We start from the raw sequence: 24,237 nt of genomic DNA, 5'->3' as shown, positions 1-24,237 counted from the left end.
ATCCTGCTCCCCGTACACACTACACTACCCCTAACCCTGCACCCGCTCCCCGTACACACTACACTACCACTAATCCTGCACCAGCTCCCCGTACACACTACACTACCCCTAATCCTGCACCAGCTCCCCGTACACACTACACTACCCCTGATCCTGCACCAGCTCCCCGTACACACTACACTACCCCTGATCCTGTACCCGCTCCCCGTACACACTACACTACCCCTGATCCTGCACCAGCTCCCCGTACACACTACACTACCCCTAATCCTGCACCAGCTCCCCGTACACACTACACTACCCCTGATCCTGCACCAGCTCCCCGTACACACTATACTACCCCTAACCCTACACCCGCTCCCCGCACACACTATACTACCGCTAACCCTGTACCCACTCCCCGTACACACTATACTACCCCTAACCCTGCACCCGCTCCCCGCACACAATACACTACCCCTAATCCGCTCCCCGCACACACTACACTACCCCTAATCCTGCACTCGCTCCCCGCACACACTATACTACCGCAAACCCTACACCCGCTCCCCGTACATACTACACTAACGCTAACCCTACACCTGCTCCCCGCACACACTATACTACCGCTAACCCTACACCCGCTCCCCACACACACTATACTACCGCTAACCCTGCACCCGCTCCCCGTACACATTACACTACCCCTAACTCTGCATCCGCTCCCCGTACATACTACACTACCCATAATCCTGCTCCCCGTACACACTACACTACCCCTAACCCTGCACCCGCTCCCCGTACACACTACACTACCACTAATCCTGCACCCACTCCCCGCACACACTATACTACCGCTAACCCTACACCCGCTCCCCACACACACTATACTACCGCTAACCCTGCACCCGCTCCCCGTACACATTACACTACCCCTAACTCTGCATCCGCTCCCCGTACATACTACACTACCCATAATCCTGCTCCCGCTCCCCGTACACACTACACTACCCCTAACCCTGCACCCGCTCCCCGTACACACTACACTACCACTAATCCTGCACCAGCTCCCCGTACACACTACACTACCCCTAATCCTGCACCAGCTCCCCGTACACACTACACTACCCCTGATCCTGCACCAGCTCCCCGTACACACTACACTACCCCTGATCCTGCACCAGCTCCCCGTACACACTACACTACCCCTGATCCTACACCAGCTCCCCGTACACACTACACTACCCCTAATCCTGCACCAGCTCCCCGTACACATTACCCCTAACTCTGCACCCGCTCCCCGTACACACTACACTACCCCTAACTCTGCACCCGCTCCCCGTACACACTACACTACCCCTAACTCTGCACCCGCTCCCCGTACACACTACACTACCCCTAACTCTGCACCCGCGCCCCGTACACACACCACTCCCTACCCTGCACCTGCTCCCCACACACACTACCCCCAACCCTGCTGGGGGCGTATTAATGAGCAATAGGGGCATGGTCACCTATGTAATCTGTGAAGGGTGGGTCAGGGTGACAAGGCCGCTAGCAGGATGGTGGCTGTGTCACTAATATACTGAGCAGTCAGTACCTCACTCCTGCTGCCGCCGCCCCCCGCCACTTGCTGTACAGTGCACAGAGCCATAGCAAACAGTCCCCTCGTGTGATATGGCCGCCTATGCACAGCAGCGTACAGCCGTATCACAGATTGCGTATCTTTTAATTGTGTCCTACAGGGCTTCCGTAGCCCTGGAGGACACACAGTAAGAGAGCCCACATGGCTGCCACCGCGCACACTGAACCACCTGTGCCCTTTTGCAATGGAGTAGGCTGCGTCCCGTGGCGATAGCACAGCCCAGGGGGCACCTGGCACTCTGCCCCCCTGGCCAGCCCGCCACTGGACTGGACTGAGGGTTCTAGGTGGGAGGGTACTGGGATGGGTGCAGTGGGCTGTTTGGGGAGGGAAGGCAGGGAGACACTGGGATGGGGATCAGTAATGGTGGGGACACTGAGCTGGAGAAGGGGCAGACACTGGATGGGTACACTGACCTGCTGCACCTGCGCATTCACGTTCACAACAGCCTCTTGAGCAGCTCTTCCTGCATCATCTGCCATACAGTGTGGGACGGATACAGTGCGGGTGGGATGGATACAGTGTGGGACGGATACAGTGCGGGTGGGATACATTGCGGGATGGATACAGTACGGGAGGGATACAGTGCGGGAGGGATACAGTGTGGGACGGATACAGTGTGGGACGGATACAGTGCGGTAGGGATACAGTGCGGGAGGGATACAGTGTGGGACGGATACAGTGTGTGTGGGATACAGTGTGGGATGGATACAGTGCGGGAGGGACACAGTGCGGGAGGGATACAATGTGGGATGGATACAGTGTGGGATGGATACAGTGCGGGAGGGATACAGTGCGGGAGGGATACAGTGTGGGACGGATACAGTGTGTGTGGGATACAGTGTGGGATGGATACAGTGCGGGAGGGACACAGTGCAGGAGGGATACAATGTGGGATGGATACAGTGTGGGATGGATACAGTGCAGGAGGGATACAGTGCGGGAGGGATACAATGTGGGATGGATACAGTGTGGGATGGATACAGTGCAGGTGGGATACAGTGTGGGACGGATACAGTGCAGGTGGGATACAATGTGGGACGGATACAGTGTGTGTGGGATACAGTGTGGGATGGATACAGTGCGGGAGGGATACAGTGCGGGAGGGATACAATGTGGGATGGATACAGTGCAGGTGGGATACAGTGTGGGTAGGATACAGTGCGGGTGGGATACAGTGTGGGATGGATACAGTGCGGGAGGGATACAGTGCGGGAGGGATACAATGTGGGATGGATACAGTGCAGGTGGGATACAGTGTGGGTAGGATACAGTGCGGGTGGGATACAGTGTGGGATGGATACAATGTGGGATGGATACAGTGCGGGTGGGATACAGTGTGGGTAGGACACAGTGTTGGGTGGGATACAGTGCGGGTGGGATACAGTGTGGGTAGGACACAGTGTTGGGTGGGATACAGTGCGGGTGGGATACAGTGTGGGTAGGACACAGTGTTGGGTGGGATACAGTGCGAGTGGGATACAGTGCGGGTAGGACACAGTGTGGGTGGGATACAGTGCGGGTAGGACACAGTGTGGGTGGGATACAGTGCAGGTCAGATACAGATGCTGTGTGGGACAAAGGGAAGCAAGCTCTCCCCCGACGCACACCTGATTTAAATTGTAGAGCGTTATGCTGTGCGTTGGTGGGCAGAGAGGGGAGGACGTTGGTCTCAGGCAGCGATTGGATAAGATCGCTGCCAGCGGTGAGAGACTGACTGCACAGCACGTCCTGCAGGGCCCACTCATTTTTAAAAACAGGGTAAAAACTGCCTATCTCTGATCTCTGATATCACATGCTTGTCTTCTAATCTCTCACAGTATCTTTCTTTACTTTTCTAACATAACTTAATCACCTACCTGTCTATCTCAGGTGCATTACTGTTCCTCAACTGCACTCATTCCTTACATTCCCCCTCTCACTCTCCCTCCCATGTTACTTCTCTCTCTCTTACCTTTTCCTGCCTCTGCTCAGTATAGTAGTGTGTGACATGAATGGCTGGCAGCAGTGTCGAGTCCTGGCCCCGCCCCCTACCCGATGTCATGTAGTGGGCGGAGCTTGCAGTATCAGGAAGTGCTGCACAGCCCACTGAGCCCAGCCACCGAGCAACAGCAGAGGCTGCAGCATCAGGGATACTAGCTGCGCGGGGTGCTGTTACCATACGCTGCCTGATCGGGGTTGAGGCCCTCATTCCGAGTTGTTCGCTCGGTAAATTTCATCGCATCGCAGCGATTTTCCGCTTAGTGCGCATGCGCAATGTTCGCACTGCGACTGCGCCAAGTAAATTTGCTATGCACTTAGTAATTTTACTCACGGCTTTTTCATCGTTCTGGCGATCGTAATGTGATTGACAGGAAATGGGTGTTACTGGGCGGAAACAGGCCGTTTTATGGGCGTGTGGGAAAAAACGCTACCGTTTCCGGAAAAAACGCAGGAGTGGCCGGAGAAACGGAGGAGTGTCTGGGCGAACGCTGGGTGTGTTTGTGACGTCAAACCAGGAACGACAAGCACTGAACTGATCGCAGATGCCGAGTAAGTCTGGAGCTACTCAGAAACTGCTACGAGGTGTGTAATCGCAATATTGCGATTACTTCGGTCGCAATTTTAAGATGCTAAGATTCACTCCCAGTAGGCGGCGGCTTAGCGTGAGCAACTCTGCTAAAATCGCCTTGCGAGCGATCAACTCGGAATGAGGGCCTGAGCTCCGATCACGGCAGCCGGACCGTGGAGGGGTAAGTGCAGGTCTCTGTGGGGCCAACGCTATGCAGCCAGTGTTTTTTTTACTGTTAACACTGGCTGCATTGCAGGAGATCCTGTGGGCCTATTTTCAATGGGGGGCCTGGAGCTGCAGCTCCATCCGCCCCATTGTTAATCCGGCCCTGTGTAGCCTGGCTTAGCACCAAGAGGTTTAATATTTTCTATTTTCTATTTCAGTATTGATGACAGCCATGACTTGACCGGAGCCCCGGATCAATGAGTGGCCATGAGTTGAAGCCATTCCTTTAATGTGCAATACAAAATAGTGAATTGACATTTTGTGAATGAGTTAAGAAGACGCGTCACGCCACAATATCAAAAATTCTTTCAAATACGGCTATTGTAGGACATGTAGTTCATGAGTAAAAAATTTTTTTTTATATATAAATATGGGAAGAGCCATACAATTACAATTTTTGTCCACTGCGCTTATAGACTATAGTCAAGGCCATGCAAATAAAAAATCCTAGAGCACATAGGTTCCATTACAAATGCACGTGCTAGAAGTTGGGAATTGAAACAGATAACTTTAGTTGTGAGACTCTTCCACTCTGTAGACAAAGAAAATACCAAAAAACTGGAGGCGCATAAGGAGTAACTCTGACTAAGAAATTGCTTCAACATGAAAGCAAATAGACCTTTAAATTGAATGGACTAACCCCAACAATAAAGAATGACTATGGGGGTCATTCCAAGTTGATCCCTAGCTAGCCATGCAAACGCATAGTCATCGCCCACGGGGGAGTGTTATTTTCGCTTTGCAAGAGTGCGAACGCCTGTGCAGCCGAGCGGCACAAAAATATTTTGTGCAAAACAAGACCAGCCCTGTAGTTACTTATTTTGTGCAATGATTGGTGTGACGAAGGTCCCGGAATTGACGTCAGATACCTGCCCTGCAAACGCATGGACACGTCTGCATTTTTCCAAACACTCCCAGAAAATGGTTAGTTGACAGTGACACGCATAAACTTCTACTTCCTGTCAATCTCCTTGCGGTCGGCTGTGCGAATGGAATGTTCGCTAGAAGCAGTGCAAAACAACTATGCTCTTTGTACCCGTATGCCGTGCGTGCACATTGCGCCCCATACGCATGCGTAGTTTTGCCATTTTTTAAAATGATCGCTACGCAGCGAACAACGGCAGCTAGCGATCAACTCAGAACGACCCCCTTTATCCACTATGGAATATTCTTATCAGAATAAATGTATGTGTTCCTTGGTGTAAAGCAGATCTAATAGTTCCTATACCTTTCTCTTGCTCTACAAATACAATAAGACAAGAGACATGTTTTGCTTCAAATCAATATTATCTAAGGTTTAGAGAAATATCGGAGGTGTACATTAAGTATGGTTTCATTTGCACCGCATGAGCCAGTACAGGATAATCTATAAAGTCATATAAATCAGCAAGTACTGAATTCATTACATAACAAGAATAATTTATGGGATTATGTTATTCAAATATTTGTATTATTAAGTGCTCATTTTTTGAAGCATTTAAAGAATACAATATTTGGTATTTTCTTATCTTTTCAGTGTTATTTCTTTTAATTTCTATTTCTCTAACGTCCTAGTGGATGCTGGGGACTCCGTCAGGACCATGGGGATTAGCGGCTCCGCAGGAGACAGGGCACAAAAATAAAGCTTTAGGATCAGGTGGTGTGCACTGGCTCCTCCCCCTATGACCCTCCTCCAAGCCTCAGTTAGGTTTTTGTGCCCGTCCGAGCAGGGTGCAATCTAGATGGCTCTCCTAAAGAGCTGCTTAGAAAAAGTTTTTAGGTTTTTTATTTTCAGTGAGTCCTGCTGGCAACAGGCTCACTGCATCGAGGGACTTAGGGGAGAGAAGTCAACTCACCTGCGTGCAGGATGGATTGGCTTCTTAGGCTACTGGACACCATTAGCTCCAGAGGGATCGAACACAGGCCCAGCCATGGAGTCCGGTCCCGGAGCCGCGCCGCCGACCCCCCTTGCAGATGCCGAAGATGGAAGAGGTCCAGAAGCAGGCGGCAGAAGACTTTTCAGTCTTCCTGAGGTAGTGCACAGCACTGCAGCTGTGCGCCATTGTTGTCAGCACACTTCACACAGCGGTCACGGAGGGTGCAGGGCGCTGGGGGGGCGCCCTGGGCAGCAATGTATAATACCTTTTTATGGCTAAAAAATACATCACATATAGCCCTTGAGGCTATATGGATGTATTTAACCCCTGCCAGATCTCACAAACTCCGGAGAAGAGCCCGCCGAAATAGGGGGCGGGGCTTATTCTCCTCAGCACACAGCGCCATTTTCCTGCTCAGCTCCGCTGTGAGGAAGGCTCCCAGGACTCTCCCCTGCACTGCACTACAGAAACAGGGTAAAACAGAGAGGGGGGGCACTTTTTTTGGCGATATTACTATATTTAAGCTGCTATAAGGATACAACACTTATATAAGGTTGTTCCCATATATATTATAGCGCTTGGGTGTGTGCTGGCAAACTCTCCCTCTGTCTCCCCAAAGGGCTAGTGGGGTCCTGTCTTCAATAGAGCATTCCCTGTGTGTCTGCTGTGTGTCGGTACGTGTGTGTCGACATGTATGAGGACGATGTTGGTGTGGAGGCAGAGCAATTGCCGGTAATGGTGATGTCACCCCCCAGGGAGTCGACACCGGAATGGATGGCTTTGTTTATGGAATTACGTGATAATGTCAGCACATTACAAAAATCAGTTGACGACATGAGACGGCCGGAAAACCAGTTAGTACCTGCCCAGGCGTCTCAGACACCGTCAGGGGCTGTAAAATGCCCTTTACCTCAGTCGGTCGACACAGACCCAGACACGGACACTGAATCTAGTGTCGACGGTGAAGAAACAAACGTATTTTCCAGTAGGGCCACACGTTATATGATCACGGCAATGAAGGAGGCTTTGCATATCTCTGATACTACAAGTACCACAAAAAGGGGTATTATGTGGGGGGTGAAAAAACTACCTGTAGTTTTTCCTGAATCAGAGGAATTGAATGATGTATGTGATGAAGCGTGGGTTAACCCAGATAGAAAAGTGCTAATTTCAAAAAAGTTATTGGCATTATACCCTTTCCCGCCAGAGGTTAGGGCGCGCTGGGAAACACCCCCTAAGGTGGATAAGGCGCTCACACGCTTATCAAAACAAGTGGCGTTACCGTCTCCTGATACGGCCGTCCTCAAGGATCCAGCTGATAGGAGGCTGGAAACTACCCTAAAAAGTATATACACACATACTGGTGTTATACTGCGACCAGCCATCGCCTCAGCCTGGATGTGCAGTGCTGGGGTGGTCTGGTCGGATTCCCTGACTGAAAATATTGATACCCTGGATAGGGACAGTATTTTACAGACTTTAGAGCAATTAAAGGATGCTTTTCTTTATATGCGAGATGCTCAGAGGGATATTTGCACTCTGGCATCGAGAGTAAGTGCGATGTCCATATCTGCCAGAAGAAGTTTATGGACACGACAGTGGTCAGGTGATGCGGATTCCAAACGGCATATGGAAGTATTGCCGTATAAAGGGGAGGAATTATTTGGCGTCGGTCTATCGGATTTGGTGGCCACGGCAACTGCCGGGAAATCCACCTTTTTACCTCAGACCCCCTCCCAACAGAAAAAGACACCGTCTTTTCAGCCGCAGTCCTTTCGGTCCTATAAGAAGCGGGCAAAAGGACAGTCATATCTGCCCCGAGGCAGAGGAAAGGGTAAGAGAGGGCAGCAAGCAGCTCCTTCCCAGGAACAGAAGCCCTCCGCGGGTTCTGCAAAGCCCTCAGCATGACGCTGGGGCTTTACAAGCGGACTCAGGAACGGTGGGGGGTCGACTCAAGAATTTCAGCGCGCAGTGGGCTTGCTCACAGGTGGACCCCTGGATCCTGCAGGTAGTATCTCAGGGTTACAGGTTGGAATTCGAGAAGTCTCCCCCTCGCCGGTTCCTAAAGTCTGCTTTGCCAACGTCTCCCTCAGACAGGGCGACGGTATTGGAAGCCATTCACAAGCTGTTTTCTCAGCAGGTGATAGTCAAGGTACCCCTCCTACAACAGGAAAAGGGGTATTACTCCACGCTATTTGTGGTACCGAAGCCGGACGGCTCGGTAAGACCTATTCTAAATCTGAAATCTTTGAACCTGTACATACAAAAATTCAAGTTCAAGATGGAATCACTCAGAGCAGTGATAGCGAATCTGGAAGAAGGGGACTTTATGGTGTCCCTGGACATAAAAGATGCTTACCTGCATGTCCCAATTTGCCCTTCACATCAAGGGTACCTCAGGTTCGTGGTGCAAAACTGTCATTATCAGTTTCAGACGCTGCCGTTTGGATTGTCCACGGCACCTCGGGTCTTTACCAAGGTAATGGCCGAAATGATGATTCTTCTGCGAAGAAGAGGCGTATTAATTATCCCTTACTTGGACGATCTCCTGATAAGGGCAAGGTCCAGAGAACATCTGGAGGACGGAGTAGCACTAACCCAAGTAGTGCTGCAACAACACGGGGGGATTCTGAATTTTCCAAAATCTCAGTTGACCCCGACAACACGTCTGCTGTTCCTGGGAATGATTCTGGACACGGTTCAGAAAAAGGTGTTTCTTCCGGAGGAGAAAGCCAAGGTGTTATCCGAACTTGTCAGGAACCTCCTAAAACCAGGAAAAGTGTCTGTGCATCAATGCACAAGAGTCCTGGGAAAGATGGTGGCTTCTTACGAAGCAATCCCATTAGGCAGATTCCACGCACGAACTTTTCAGTGGGATCTGCTGGACAAATGGTCCGGATCGCATCTGCAGATGCATCAGCGGATAACCTTATCGCCACGGACAAGGGTGTCTCTTCTGTGGTGGTTGCAGAGTGCTCATCTGTTAGAAGGGCGCAGATTCGGCATACAGGACTGGGTCCTGGTGACCACGGATGCCAGTCTGAGAGGCTGGGGAGCGGTCACACAGGGAAGAAACTTCCAGGGAGTATGGTCAAGCCTGGAGATGTCTCTTCACATAAATATACTGGAGCTAAGAGCGATTTACAATGCTCTAAGCCTGGCAAAACCCCTGCTTCAGGGTCAGCCGGTGTTGATCCAGTCGGACAACATCACGGCAGTCGCCCACGTAAACAGACAGGGCGGCACAAGAAGCAGGAGAGCAATGGCAGAAGCTGCAAGGATTCTTTGCTGGGCGGAAGATCATGTGATAGCACTGTCAGCAGTGTTCATTCCGGGAGTGGACAACTGGGAAGCAGACTTCCTCAGCAGACACGATCTACACCCGGGAGAGTGGGGACTTCATCCAGAAGTCTTCCACATGATTGTGAACCGTTGGGAAAAACCAAAGGTGGATATGATGGCGTCTCGCCTCAACAAAAAACTGGACAGGTATTGCGCCAGGTCAAGAGACCCTCAGGCAATAGCTGTGGACGCTCTGGTAACACCGTGGGTGTTCCAGTCAGTGTATGTGTTTCCTCCTCTGCCTCTCATACCCAAAGTACTGAGAATTATACGGCAAAGGGGAGTAAGAACGATACTCGTGGCTCCGGATTGGCCAAGAAGAACTTGGTACCCGGAACTTCAGGAGATGCTCACGGAAAATCCGTGGCCTCTACCTCTAAGACGGGACCTGATTCAGCAGGGACCGTGTCTATTCCAAGACTTACCGCGGCTGCGTTTGACGGCGTGGCGGTTGAACGCCGAATTCTAAGGGAAAAAGGCATTCCAGAAGAGGTCATTCCTACACTGGTTAAAGCCAGGAAGGAGGTGACTGCACAACATTATCACCGCATTTGGAGAAAATATGTTGCGTGGTGTGAGGCCAGGAAGGCCCCCACGGAGGAATTTCAATTGGGTCGATTCCTACATTTCCTGCAAACAGGATTGTCTATGGGCCTCAAGTTGGGGTCCATTAAGGTTCAAATTTCGGCCCTGTCGATTTTCTTCCAGAAAGAATTGGCTTCAGTTCCTGAAGTCCAGACTTTTGTAAAAGGAGTACTACATATACAGCCCCCGGTTGTGCCCCCAGTGGCTCCGTGGGACCTTAATGTAGTTTTGGATTTTCTCAAATCCCATTGGTTTGAGCCACTCAAATCGGCGGATTTGAAATATCTTACATGGAAAGTAACCATGGTACTGGCCCTGGCTTCAGCCAGGAGAGTGTCAGAATTGGCGGCTTTATCGTATAAAAGCCCATATCTGATTTTCCATTCGGACAGGGCAGAACTGCGGACGCGTCCTCATTTTCTGCCTAAGGTGGTGTCAGCGTTTCACCTGAACCAGCCTATTGTGGTGCCTGCGGCTACTAGCGATTTGGAGGATTCCAAGTTGCTGGTCGTTGTCAGGGCATTGAAAATATATATTTCAAGGACGGCTGGAGTCAGAAAATCTGACTCACTGTTTATACTGTATGCACCCAACAAGCTGGGTGCTCCTGCTTCTAAGCAGACGATTGCTCGTTGGATTTGTAGCACAATTCAACTTGCACATTCTGTGGCAGGCCTGCCACAGCCTAAATCTGTCAGGGCCCATTCCACAAGGAAGGTGGGCTCATCCTGGGCGGCTGCCCGAGGGGTCTCGGCATTACAACTCTGCCGAGCAGCTACGTGGTCGGGAGAGAACACGTTTGTAAAATTCTACAAATTTGATACCCTGGCTAAAGAGGACCTGGAGTTCTCTCATTCGGTGCTGCAGAGTCATCCGCACTCTCCCGCCCGTTTGGGAGCTTTGGTATAATCCCCATGGTCCTGACGGAGTCCCCAGCATCCACTAGGACGTTAGAGAAAATAAGATTTTACTTACCGATAAATCTATTTCTCGTAGTCCGTAGTGGATGCTGGGCGCCCATCCCAAGTGCGGATTGTCTGCAATACTTGTACATAGTTATTGTTACAAAAAAATCGGGTTGTTCTTGTTGTGAGCCGTCTGTTCAGAGGCTCCTACGTTGTCATACTGTTAACTGGGTTCAGATCACAAGTTGTACGGTGTGATTGGTGTGGCTGGTATGAGTCTTACCCGGGATTCAAAATCCTTCCTTATTGTGTACGCTCGTCCGGGCACAGTATCCTAACTGAGGCTTGGAGGAGGGTCATAGGGGGAGGAGCCAGTGCACACCACCTGATCCTAAAGCTTTATTTTTGTGCCCTGTCTCCTGCGGAGCCGCTAATTCCCATGGTCCTGACGGAGTCCCCAGCATCCACTACGGACTACGAGAAATAGATTTATCGGTAAGTAAAATCTTATTTTTATTTACATGTTCTTTATTCAATTTTTTCTTCTCACCAGTGGGTTTAATAACTATGGGGGACATGTATTAAGCAGTGATAAAAGTGGAGAAGTGAGCCAGTGGAGAAGTTGCCCATGGCAACCAATCAGCCGCTCTGTATACTTTTATAGTATGCAAATTCTAAATGTTACATCAATGCTGATTGGTTGCCATGGGCAACTTCTCCACTGGCTCACTTCTCCACTTTTATCACTGCTTAGTAAATCTCCCCCTATATCAGAATTAGATATTATTATTTTTTTGTGGTCATATTAACCCATTTCATGTGGATAGTTTCTTTTCTTTCTTGTATTCTTATCCACCTCCAGTCTCTTCCACATGTCCCTCTGATTAAAAAAACAAACATTTATTTAAGTGAATTTGTGTATAAATTTTTGAATATTTACAAATGTTTAAAAAAATATTAACTCTATTTGTAGAACATTTTTAATCTTTTCAGGTAGTTTGATTGTCTCCATCATGTTAATCCACAAGATACTGGAAAAACAGGGACTGATACATAATTTTACATTCATTTATACAGTACTGCAGGTCCTTATATACAGGTCCGTATGCAGCCCCATCCTAAAGTAGCAAAGTTTGGCAACCTGTGGACAGGGCTGTCCTTTCCATTGGGCTTAATAGGCAGTTGCCCAAAGGCCCCAGAACTCGAAGGGCTCTAGGCTGATAGCCGAGGGTCCCCTATTTCCAGGGAGTACCAGATTTTTGAAAATTGACCCTGGGGAATTGTAGATATCCAACTTCAAAGCAGCAGTCCACATCTGAGCCTGTTAATTGCTTTCCCAGCTGGATATTTCCAGTTCTGCCTGACTTTTGGTAGACTCTGGCAGCTTGTCTCTATCGTGCTCAGAACCGGCTCTGTCAGCCTTCCAGCAACCGATCCCTGCTTCAGATCCACATGCCATACCCCAGTACCTCCTAAAAGATTGGACTATCTAATTTTTTTTATCCAATTGAAAGCTAAGAAATCCACCCCCAGGAACTGGAGATATCCGCTGTCAAGCAAGCTGCCATCCCACCGGAAAATTATGAATATTAAGCCCACTCAACTATCCACCCCTCCCCCACATAATAAACACCCCTACCACCCTGGAAGTCATGTACCAGGGCCACTTCTACAGTTTGGTGTTCTCTTTCCTGTCTTATCTCACTAACCCCCCATCCATGTAAAGTAGCAATTAGCAGAAATTACTGCTCCAGGTCCTACATGCTGAGCAGAAGATAGCACATACCCTTCCATCCGTGAGACATCAATGATGACGCTGATAGCACCCCCCACCCCTACTGATGGAGGACGGGTAGGGGACCCAGTGCATTGCTTGGCCCAGGGGCCTACACTGCTGTTAAGACGGCCCTGGCTGTGGATGCACTGTAGCAAACATACACATCTTTGCTTATCTGTGGTTGATACTGAGTCAGATGGATCTTGACTGTTCCTCTCTGTATAGGACATGACACTCTTGGGTGTCTACTGACATGCAACTGGGTGTATAAAAGGGAGTTGTGTCCATGTATCCAGAGTTGCATCCTATTATGATCCATTTCTATGATGAGGGGATGGCTATTGTAGTCTGAGCTTTTGTACCCAGCATGTGGACCTACATGAGATTCAACATCAAGCCCATTGTCCTCAAAGCACAATATTGCAATGGTAAGATTTTGTCTAGGGACATATATGTGTGGAGTTTGTATGTTCTCTTATAGTTTCCTCAACCATCCTATAGAGACAGATGCATTTTGCTTGATGCCTATTCTTGACACAGAACTTCCCTTTTCACCCACATCCAATCTGTATGAAGATTTTGTTTTACAACTCTAAGAACCTAAGAAACCTGTCAAGAACATGTATGTAGCTGACATAAGCAAACGTGAATCCATCCACCCATATAATCCTGCATTGACTATTTTTTCTTTATCAGTTTGGATTAGTATAAATGTGAAGCCATAATTCTACTGTATGTATACAATGTTCTCTTGATGGGATGAACCTTCTCTGTAATAATGGTCTAATGGCTACATTTCTTTTACTCATGGAAACTAGGGACTGTTCTTCCAAACTAGGACTTTTAGGGTGTGTAAATAATTGATTTCATAAGGTTTAAAATATAAAGGTCAGGGGGAAAAAAAGTTCTGCCAATTCATAAGGAAGACTTTATGAATACCCTTTTTATTCAGGAGCATATTTTATAAACCATAATAATGTAATGTAGACTACTAGTTATAACTGAAATGAAACCATACAAGTTAGATAATCATGAAAACTTTATTAACCAAAAGAATCTAATAATAGTTTAAGGATTCTGTTCATTTAATAGAAATGGTGGACACGCTTGAAGGAGCCAATTCTGGGGCTGGTGGCTCCCCAGTCAGTGTATCTCCGGTACTCTCCAGGCTTCAGATAAAACTGACGTCCCCGGTAGTTGGGCTCCTCATAGAACATCCAGTATCCGTCATGTACATGGGCAGAGTGGATATCATTGTAGCGGAACCTCTCATAGACATTAGGACAGTCTTCTGTGAACTCTATCATCTGACCTCGGAAGTTCTCTCTCTCATAGATGTTGATTCTGAAAGATCCCTCGTGCTGTTTCCAAAGAGACAATTCAAAGTCATGAAACAAGAAATACTTAACATAAAACTATTTAATATATTATGTATTGAGGTTGTTAATCAGAGTTGTATGTAATCCTGATGGTTTACGTACAACTCCAATGGGCAGTGATTTGCGCATGGGCAGATCTCGTACTGCAATTCTGCACTCAATGCCTCCAAGCTGCAGAATAATTGATATGCTGCAGTTGTTTGGAGATGGAGCAGGGGCAGCGATGGGCAGCAAGTAAAACATTCAAAAACAAAAACATTTTCAAAAACACAAGTATTCCTAAAATAGTTGCTTACTTGAGGACTCAGACGGCAGGATCTGATGGAATCATTGTAACCCAGCCACTGCTGGAAGTCGGGGTACTCCCCTCTATGCAGGAAGTACTGGTGCCCCCTGTAGTTGGGGTGCTCATACAGGATCCAGTTTCCACTCTCCACACGGATGGAGTTACAGCGTCTGAAGTATGAGGACAAGTCTGGGCACTCAGAGTTACACTCATGGGAGCGGCCCTGGAAGTTCCTGTCCTCGTAGAAGATGATCTGGTAAAAAAATAAATATATACATTTATTAATGGCTACTTATAATTTTTATTAGGTAGTTTTTCTCTTCCGCACAGTGGGCGAGGTACTCTATCTATTGCATGACTGAATATAGTATATGGCCGTTTCAGCATTACATCAAAACATCTGCAGTATAAAAGCGACGTCAGTGTTACAGAGTGTTATGGTCTTCCAGCATTCCAGAAGCTCAGCCTGCCCTGGCCACCTCATGCAAACATAAAATAATAGAGGAAACAGCAAAGTAGATTAAACACATGCATTATACCTCTGTGAGGCGGAGGACTTACATATCCAGCTTGTTCTCTTAATTTGCATAAAACACATTAAAAGTATGAAATGTAAATATAGTTATACAGGTTGAGTCTCCCTTATCCAAAATGCTTGGGACCAGAGGAATTTTGGATATGGGATTTTTCCGTATTTTGGAATAATTAGATACCATAATGAGATATCATGGTGATGGGACCTAAATCTAAGCACAGAATGCCTTTATGTTACATATACACCTTATACACACAGCCTGAAGGTCATTTTAGCCAATATTTTTTTATAACTTTGTTCATTAAACAAAGTGTGTACATTCACACAATTCATTTATGTTTCATATACACCTTATACACACAGCCTGAAGGTCATTGAATACAATATTTTTAATAACTTTTGAGTATTAAACAAAGTTTGTGTACATTGAGCCATCAGAAAACAAAGGTTTCACTATCTCAGTCTCACTTAAAAAAGTCCGTATTTCGGAAACTCTGTATTTCGGAATATTTGGATATGGGATACTCAACCTGTAGTACATATTTTGTTACTGTAAGCAGGTATTACTTTTGATTTGAGTAATTTTATACTTAAAAATAATCTGACCTGTCTGTGCTGAAGCTTTAAAAGTAAATTGTTTCAGCAAATTTCCTGTTCTCTTTTAATGAATGAATTTAATTTAACTTAACAGTATATTATGCTGTGATACTAAATTACCTTTCATTTATATGGTCCATGTAGGCTCCATACATAGGGGTAAAAGCTAAGACAAAGTGCCAAAGGTCAAAACGGTCAAGAACATAGAGTTACACACACATATATATATATATATATATATATATATATATATCTCCAAAAAGAACGGCACTCAGGGACTAGTAAATATGCAAACGTTGTATTGTAGTTGAAATCGAACGTAAACGTTTTCGGGGACACAGCCCCTTCGTCAGGATCAAATAGACGAAGATCCTGACGAAGGGGCTGTGTCCCCGAAAACGTTTACGTTCGATTTCAACTACAATACAACGTTTGCATATTTACTAGTCCCTGAGTGCCGTTCTTTTTGGAGAGATATGGATTGCTTATGAAATGGACACCGGGGCAATTGTCTTCTGTATGTGAGTGCCGACTGACTTGGAACTGTATATATATATATATATATATATATATATATAATTGTATGATTGCAGTGCCCTGATACCCTGATTAGGGAATACACTGATGTGTCATCTATTTACAGATAGAGAATTACAGTTTATATTTTTTGTGACATAACGACATTATATTTAAATACTTTTTAAAGTGAATAAAAATATATTTTTTACAAGTCTTACCTTTCCCATGTTGAAAGCAGAATGTGATCACAGCTGTCTCTTATGCAGAGGGGATCCGAGCTATATATACAGTACATCACGTTTTCTATGCATTGGAATTAATGATGACAAGTCACCTGTAAGCAGAATGTATAGCTACTGTATCTGTATGTTAAAGACTGTTCAGGAATAATATGCAACTGTTGCTATTGTATTTTGTGTGGAACGTATTGTGTATGCACTGAATAGCCGCAGTATAATGCAGGTTAAGCAAGAACTGTTTACACAGTGTAAGCGTCAGCTTGTATGGTTGGGTATTTGGTGTGTTCCGTCTCTGTGCAATGTCACCCCAGGCCTCTATTTAGTAAAACAAAAACATAAGGCTACGGGGGGGTAATTCTGAGTTGATCGCAGCAGGATTTTTGTTAGCAGTTGGGCAAAACCATGTGCACTGCAGGTGGGGCAGATGTAACATGTGCAGAGAGAGTTAGATTTGGGTGTGGTGTGTTCAATCTGCAATCTAAATTGCAGTGTAAAAATAAAGCAGCCAGTATTTACCCTGCACAGAAACAATATAACCCACCTAAATCTAACTCTCTCTGCACATGTTACATCTGCCCCCCCCCCCCTGCAATGCACATGGTTTTGCTTCAACTGCTAACAAAAATCCTGCTGCGATCAACTCAGAATTACCCCCCTGGATGTAAGCATCACTATTGGTACATATTTACTAAAGTGCAAATACTTTTTTTAATACACTTTCATTGTACATCTTCATCAGGTATTTCATGGGCTGTAGTAGTCAGAATTTTCATTCAACAAAGTGCTCATATCACTGTACATATATACATACATATATATATAACGTCCTGTCGGCGGCACTCCGGTAATACAAATACACAACAGCAGGTCTGCAGAAACAACGTTTCGAAGCTTTAATCACTTCGTCCTCAGGTTATATCATAACCTGAGGACGAAGTGATTAAAGCTTCGAAACGTTGTTTCTGCAGACCTGCTGTTGTGTATTTGTATTACCGGAGTGCGCCGACAGGACGTTATATTTGACCCGCTGCCATACGGGTTTAGGAGGGCACCGGACATTTATTCTCTAAGACTGGGAGTGCTGCTTAAAAATTCTTACATATATATATATATATATATATATCTCCTATATATTAGCCCAGATCTGTGACTTTGTGCCTCATTTGCTAACGCTGGGCGGAGTCACATCGCTGGGCGGAGTCAAGCCATAGCTCTGCCCTAAAAGCCACAGCTCTGCCCTAATATATATAGGAGATAGTCATAGATATGTGAGAATTGGATACATAACTCTTAACACTAAACTGACCGCATGTTAGATAACAGAGAGTGGCCGCTGGATTGTGCAGACACAGCAGCAGCATGTTAAGGCTCCGTCGCAGCAGCGCCCCCCCTCGCCAGCCGTTGGTTAAGGCTCCGACCTCAGTCGTGGCACCCCCCCCCCCCCCCTCACCAACCATTGGTTACAGCTTCGAAGCGGACCCGCCCCCTCCGCCACCCGTCCGTTTCACACCGCTCCACCACATGAGCGGCTGATCAGCGGCGTGTTGTGCCGGGTGCCGGTAACAGCCGTCCGCCTCCTTCCCTCTCCCAGCCTGCCTGCAGCTGCTGCCTTTGTGTCCGATTGGCGCCGACCGTCACTCACGGCAGCAGTGTCTCCGCGGCCGCCCGCTCCTATGGGGTAAGCTCCAAAGACGCCCTCCCTGCTCTGGACACACACTGAGCACAGCTGTGCGTCCTCCTGCCTCCCAGCCCTCCAGTGACGCCAGGTGATGGGGAGGCAGGAGACAGACCGTGTAGGATGTGCTGACGAGGGGGGGCTGGAGCAGCACTATAACAGAAGGTATGTGCCTCTGCATGGCTGCCAGCTCCCCCTGTATAGTGTGTGTGCATATGTCACTGTGCCCCTGTACACGCTCCCCTCCCTCACCCGCAGTGCCTCCAGACCCCCTCCACCATCCACCCCAACCCCGAATATGCCTCTCCCCCACCTCCACCCCCAGCAAACCCACACATGCACCTCCCCCACCCGTCCCTCACCCACCACCCACGGGCAGCGTCCCCCATCCACAGCAACCGCCCTTCCATCACCCACGGCCGCTCCTGACCCCCTACCCCAACCGCATAACCCCCGCACCTGGCCCTCCTCCACCTGCACCACCCATGCTCCGCCCTCACCCACAGCACCTCCGGACCCCGGACCCCACTCGAGGCACCCCTCCACCTGTGGCATCCCTGCACCCTCACCACCCGCAGCGCCACCTGACCCCATACGCTTCACCCCCGCAACCGCCTCTATCCCACCCGCAGCACCCCCGCACATGCCCCTCCACCACTCGCAGCACCTCCGGACCCCCTTCACCATCCACTTCACTTGCCCCTCCACCACCCGCAGCACTCCCCTCCTTCCCCAAGTCACCTCTGGACCTTCTACCCCACCCGCATCACCCCGGAAACCTGCCCCTTCCCCTCCCGCAACACCTTCGGAACCCCTCCCCCATCCGCAACAGCCCCGCACCTTCCCCGCCCCCAGAACCCCCTCCCCTCCACTACTCGCAGCCCCTACAGACCCCCTCCCACATCCGCTGTCCTCACTCCTCCGCACCTCTCTCACCTGCATCACCACCTGCCCCATCCGCACTCCCACCCGCTTCCACCTGCAGCATCTACTGACACCCTCCCCCATCCGCGGTCACCCACACACCCGCTACATTCTGTACATCATCTCCAGCAGGCGCTGTTCACCCCATCGCTAGGAGCTACGCCCCCTTCACCATCAGATGCCCTTTCGTCGTCCAATATTTGACCACTGACAAAACTAGGAACGGAGGTAAAACTCCATATAATACAAATACTGACCCCACAAAGGCATGCAGAGGTTAAGGGGGTGTAGCCCCTTTCAACGGCATAAAGAGCGTGTCTGCAGCTGCATGTGTGTGTATGTAGCCCAGTACTGTCTGTGGTACAATGTCAAATTACTCAACATAATAGTATGTAGACGTTTATATATTATATCTCCACCTCCCTCCGCGCCATCCCCGCACCCACCTCTCCCCCACCAGCTCCGGACCCCCTACCACACCGCCAGCACCCACACACCCGCCCTTCCTCCAACCACGCAACTCCCGCAACCGGCCCTCACCCACCCACCGCACCCTTTCAACCACTCCTACACCACCCGCGGCACCACCGCTACCCCCCCACCGCCACGGTTGCTCAGGACTCTCTCCCCCACTCGATGCACCCCAGGACACCCTCCCCCATCTGGCTCGATCCCGCACCCCACACTCCCCCATCCACAACATCTCAGCCCCACCCCGTTCACCCACAGCATCTACAGACACCCTCCTCCATCTCCAGTCCCCCCCCCCCCGCCCCTCCACCACCCAAAGCACCCCTGCAACCACCCCTCCCCCACCCGCAACACCCCTGGCCCCTCTCCACCAACCATGTCTCCCCCGTACCCGCCACTCCCCCAACCACAGAACCTACTAAGTGATTCATCGTTCCCTGCGTACGCTGTTCACACAGTCGCAAGCCCTTTGTCTCCACAATATGTAACCAATGACAAAATTGTGGTTTTAACCAATGACAGTCACTCTTGTGGTTGGCCCCACTTAACCTCGCCGTCTACCGCAGACCGGAAAGTTCCCACCATTGGATATAATGGAGCGCCTCTGCGCTACATTGTATCCACAGTGCGCCGCCTGACTGACAGTGCAGGAGCGCACAGCCAATCAGGAGAGTGCCATGACGTGGCGCTCCCTGATTGGCTGATGGGACCCTCTTTGACAGCAGTCACGTGGGGTCCCGCCAGTCGGGGAAAGGGGATCCATGTGTAAACTTGGATCCCCTTTCAGTGCGTGGATCGGTATTCTGTTTTATTTATTTTACCAAGCCCCTGGATTATAACTTATAAGAAGAGGACCGATCTACCCCGGATTCATTGTAAGTATAATTTTATTTACAGGTACCCCGGGATTCTACTGGACAAGGGGACCGACTGCTTCGTGTCAACATAAGTAAGTATGTATGTATGTAAGTAAGTGTGCATGTATGTTAAATAAAATTTTACTATCACGGTGTGTGTGTTTTGTTTTTATTTGGGTATTTTTTTTGTAGTAGAACTAAAGGTACCAGAGGGCCCTTTCCTCCCCCTGCATGCTGGTACTTGTGGTTCTCCAAGTACCAGCTTGCGGGGGAGGCTTGCTGGGACTTGTAGTTCTGCTACAAGAAACAATATTCTTTTTTTTACACAAAAGGCTATCAGCCCCCCATCCGCCACCCTTGGATGGGGGGACAGCCTCGGGCTTCACCCCTGGTAGTTGGGTGGCTGGAGGGGGGGACCCCTTGATTTAAGGGGTCCTAACTCCTCCAGGGTACCCCGGCCAGGGGTGACTAGTTGGTGATTTAATGCCAGGGCCGCAGGGACCAATATAAGAGTGTCCCCCGGCTGTGGCATTATCTCTCTGACTAGTGGAGCTCAGTGCTGGTGTTAAAAATACGGGGGACCCCTACATCTTTTGTCCCCCGTATGTTTTTGCACCAGGACCAGGCGCAGAGCCCGGTGCTGGTTGTTAAAATATGGGGGAACCCCTGTCAATTTCCCCCCCGTATTTTTACAACCAGGACCGGCTCAAAGAGCCCGAGGCTGGTTATGCTTAGGAGGGGGGACCCCACAGACTTTTTTTTCAGGATTTTTAACACTTCATACACTTCTTTTAAGGTACACAATGAAGCCCTGCACGGATCTCACAGATCCGGCCGGGATTCATTGTGTTAAGTCCGGCAATGTTTTACTAGTCACTCCCGTAAAACACTGCCCGAAATTACGAATGACATCGACATCGGAAAACACGAAAATGCAGAATACGACAGCATAGTAAATGAGGCGTAAAAAATTTAAAAAGTTGCAAATTCACACATCCGATGTCATTCGTATTTAATCTCCCACCAAATCAACACAAATACGAATCTTAGTAAATATACCCACATGATGGGCTGTGTCTGACTCTTCAATTATATACAAAACATTTTGTGCAGGCCAAACGTGCACACGCTCCTGGGACAGTGAGTGTGGCCTCTCAACAAGGGGCATGGCCCTCATTTTCACCACTCTACCTCATCCAATACCCTTACACAAGCCTACTCACCCAGAGATTGGGGGAACATGGCCACATATCACCAAATTTGATCGCTCCCCCTCTAGTACATGAGCCCATCCCTACTCTCGACAGCCCTGTACACCAGTGGTGTGCAGAGAGGGGAGGCAGGTGAGGCAGAGCCTTTCCTGTCATACTAACTTATATGCCAGAGTTTTGACTATATAAAGTATATGACAAATACAAAGAATATATTACAAATATATTCTTTGTATTATTCTAATAATTTTTATAGTCAAATCTCTGGAGCAAAAAGTCTCTGACAGGTGAGGCAGAGACACCCCCCACACCTATCCTTTCCATACATGTATATACTGCTGCACCTGTGTATAATGCCCACATGTATTTACTGCTGCACCTGTGTATAATGTCCACATGTATATACTGCTCCACCTGTGTATAATGCCCACATGTATATACTGCTTCACCTGTGTATAATGTCCACATGTATATACTGCTACACCTGTGTATAATGCCCACATGTAAATACTGCTGCACCTGTATATAATGTTCACATGTATATAATGCTCCACCTGTGTATAATGCCCACATGTATATACTGCTTCACATGTGTATAATGTCCACATGTATAAACTGCTGCACCGTACTTGCCTACCTGACCCTCTCCATGAGGGAGAAAATACTCTGTTCCTGGGCTTTCCTGGTAATATATGATTGCCATCACCTGTGGTGAAACGCCTTTCTTATCAATTAACTAGCTCACCACAGGTGATGGCAATCATACATTACCAGGAAAGTCCAGGAACAGAGCATTTTCTCCCTCATGGAGAGGGTCATGTAGGCAAGTATGTGCTGCACCTGTGTATAATGCTCACATGTATATACTGCTCCACCTGTGTATAATGCCCATATGTATATACTGCTGCATCTGTGTATAATGCCCACATGTATTTACTGCTGCACCTGTGTATAATGCCCACATGTATTTACTGCTGCACCTGTGTATAATGCCCACATGTATATACTGCTGCACCTGTGTATAATGCCCACATGTATTTACTGCTGCACCTGTGTATAATGTCCACATGTATATACTGCTCCACCTGTGTATAATGCCCACATGTATATACTGCTTCACCTGTGTTTAATTTCCACATGTATATACTGCTTCACCTGTGTTTAATGTCCACATGTATATACTGCTACACCTGTGTATAATGCCCACATGTGTATACTGCTGCACCTGTGTATAATGTCCACATGTATTTACTCCTGCACCTGTGTATAATGTCCACATGTATATACTGTTCCACCTGTGTATAATGCCCACATGTATATACTGCTTGACCTGTGTATTATGCCCACATGTATATACTCCTGCACCTGTGTATAATCTCCACATGTATATACTGCTGCACATGTGTATAAGGCCCACATGTATATACTGCTGCACCTGAGTATAATGTCCACATGTATATACTGCTGCACCTGTGTATAATGTCCACATGTATATACTGCTGCTCCTGTGTATAATGTCCACATGTATATACTGCTGCGCCTTTGTATAATGTCCACATGTATTTACTGCTACACCTGTGTATAATGCCCACATGTATATACTGCTGCACCTGTGTATAATGTCCACATATATATATACTGCTGCACCTGTGTATAATGCTCACATGTATATACTGCTGCACCTGTGTATAATGCCCACATGTATATACTGCTGCACCTATGTATAATTCCCACATGTATATACTGCTGCACCTGTGTATAATACCCACATGTATATACTGCTGCACCTGTGTATAATGCCCACATGTATATACTGCTGCACCTGTGTATAATGTCCACATGTATATACTGCTGCGCCTTTGTATAATGTCCACATGTATTTACTGCTGCACCTGTGTATAATGCCCACATGTATATACTGCTGCACCTGTGTATAAAGTCCACATGTATATACTGCTCCACCTGTGTATAATGCCCACATGTATATACTGCTGCACCTGTGTATAATGCCCACATGTATATACTGTTCCACCTGTGTATAATGCCCACATGTATATACTGCTGCACCTGTGTATAATGCCCACATGTTTATACTGCTGCACCTGTGTATAATGTCCACAGATCTGTGACTTTGTGACTCATTTGCTAATGCTGGGTGGAGTCACAATGCTGGGCGGAGTCAAGTCACAGATCTGCACAAATATAAAGGAGAGAATAGGAGAAAACAGGAAAACACACTGGCCAAATATGTAGGAGAGAATAGGAGAACAAATAACAGTACATGGTGATAATACAGGTTGAGTATCCCATATCCAAATATTCCGAAATACGGAATATTCCGAAATACGGATTTTTTTTGAGTGAGAGTGAGATAATGAAACCTTTGTTTTCTGATGGCTCAATGTACACAAACTTTGTTTAATACACAAAGTTATTAATAATATTGTATTAAATGACCTTCAGACTGTGTATATAAGGTGTATATGAAACATAAATGAATTGTGTGAATGTAGACACACTTTGTTTAATGCACAAAGTTCTAAAAAATATTGGCTAAAATTACCTTCAGGCTGTGTGTATAAGGTGTATATGTAACATAGATGCATTCTGTGCTTAGACTTAGGTCCCATCACCATGATATATCATTATGGTATGCAATTATTCCAAAATACGGAAAAATCC

General features: G+C 47.7%; 2 protein-coding genes across 5 annotated transcripts in view; both read right to left on the bottom strand.

Annotated features, from left to right (window-relative positions):
• LOC134943239 (gamma-crystallin-3-like) overlaps positions 1-3,636 on the bottom strand; it is a 31,241-nt gene extending 27,605 nt beyond the window's left edge. Inside the window, exon 1 of the mRNA XM_063932186.1 lies at positions 3,576-3,636. The gene's annotated coding sequence lies outside the window, so the exon portion shown is untranslated. The remainder of the gene's footprint in view (positions 1-3,575) is intronic.
• Positions 3,637-13,947: 10,311 nt separating this feature from the next.
• LOC134943237 (gamma-crystallin-3-like) lies at positions 13,948-19,049 on the bottom strand. 4 transcript variants are annotated; one of them, XM_063932182.1, is made up of 3 exons: positions 19,029-19,049; positions 14,538-14,780; positions 13,948-14,223 (listed from the first exon to the last, which is right to left on the bottom strand). In XM_063932182.1, the coding sequence occupies exons 1-3, from the start codon at positions 19,047-19,049 to the stop codon at positions 13,948-13,950; spliced, it is 540 nt and encodes a 179-aa protein (XP_063788252.1). The 4 variants fall into 4 exon arrangements, with proteins under 4 accessions (XP_063788252.1, XP_063788253.1, XP_063788255.1 ...); XM_063932183.1 differs by lacking the exon at positions 19,029-19,049 and adding an exon at positions 16,397-16,405; XM_063932185.1 differs by lacking the exon at positions 19,029-19,049 and adding an exon at positions 16,397-16,405 and having other exon boundaries at positions 13,948-14,217.
• Between the last annotated feature and the right edge of the window lie 5,188 nt (positions 19,050-24,237).

This window comes from Pseudophryne corroboree, chromosome 7 (genome assembly GCF_028390025.1).
Source record: "Pseudophryne corroboree isolate aPseCor3 chromosome 7, aPseCor3.hap2, whole genome shotgun sequence".
Lineage (NCBI taxonomy): Eukaryota > Metazoa > Chordata > Amphibia > Anura > Myobatrachidae > Pseudophryne > Pseudophryne corroboree.
This window is presented reverse-complemented; position numbering and strand designations above follow the sequence as displayed.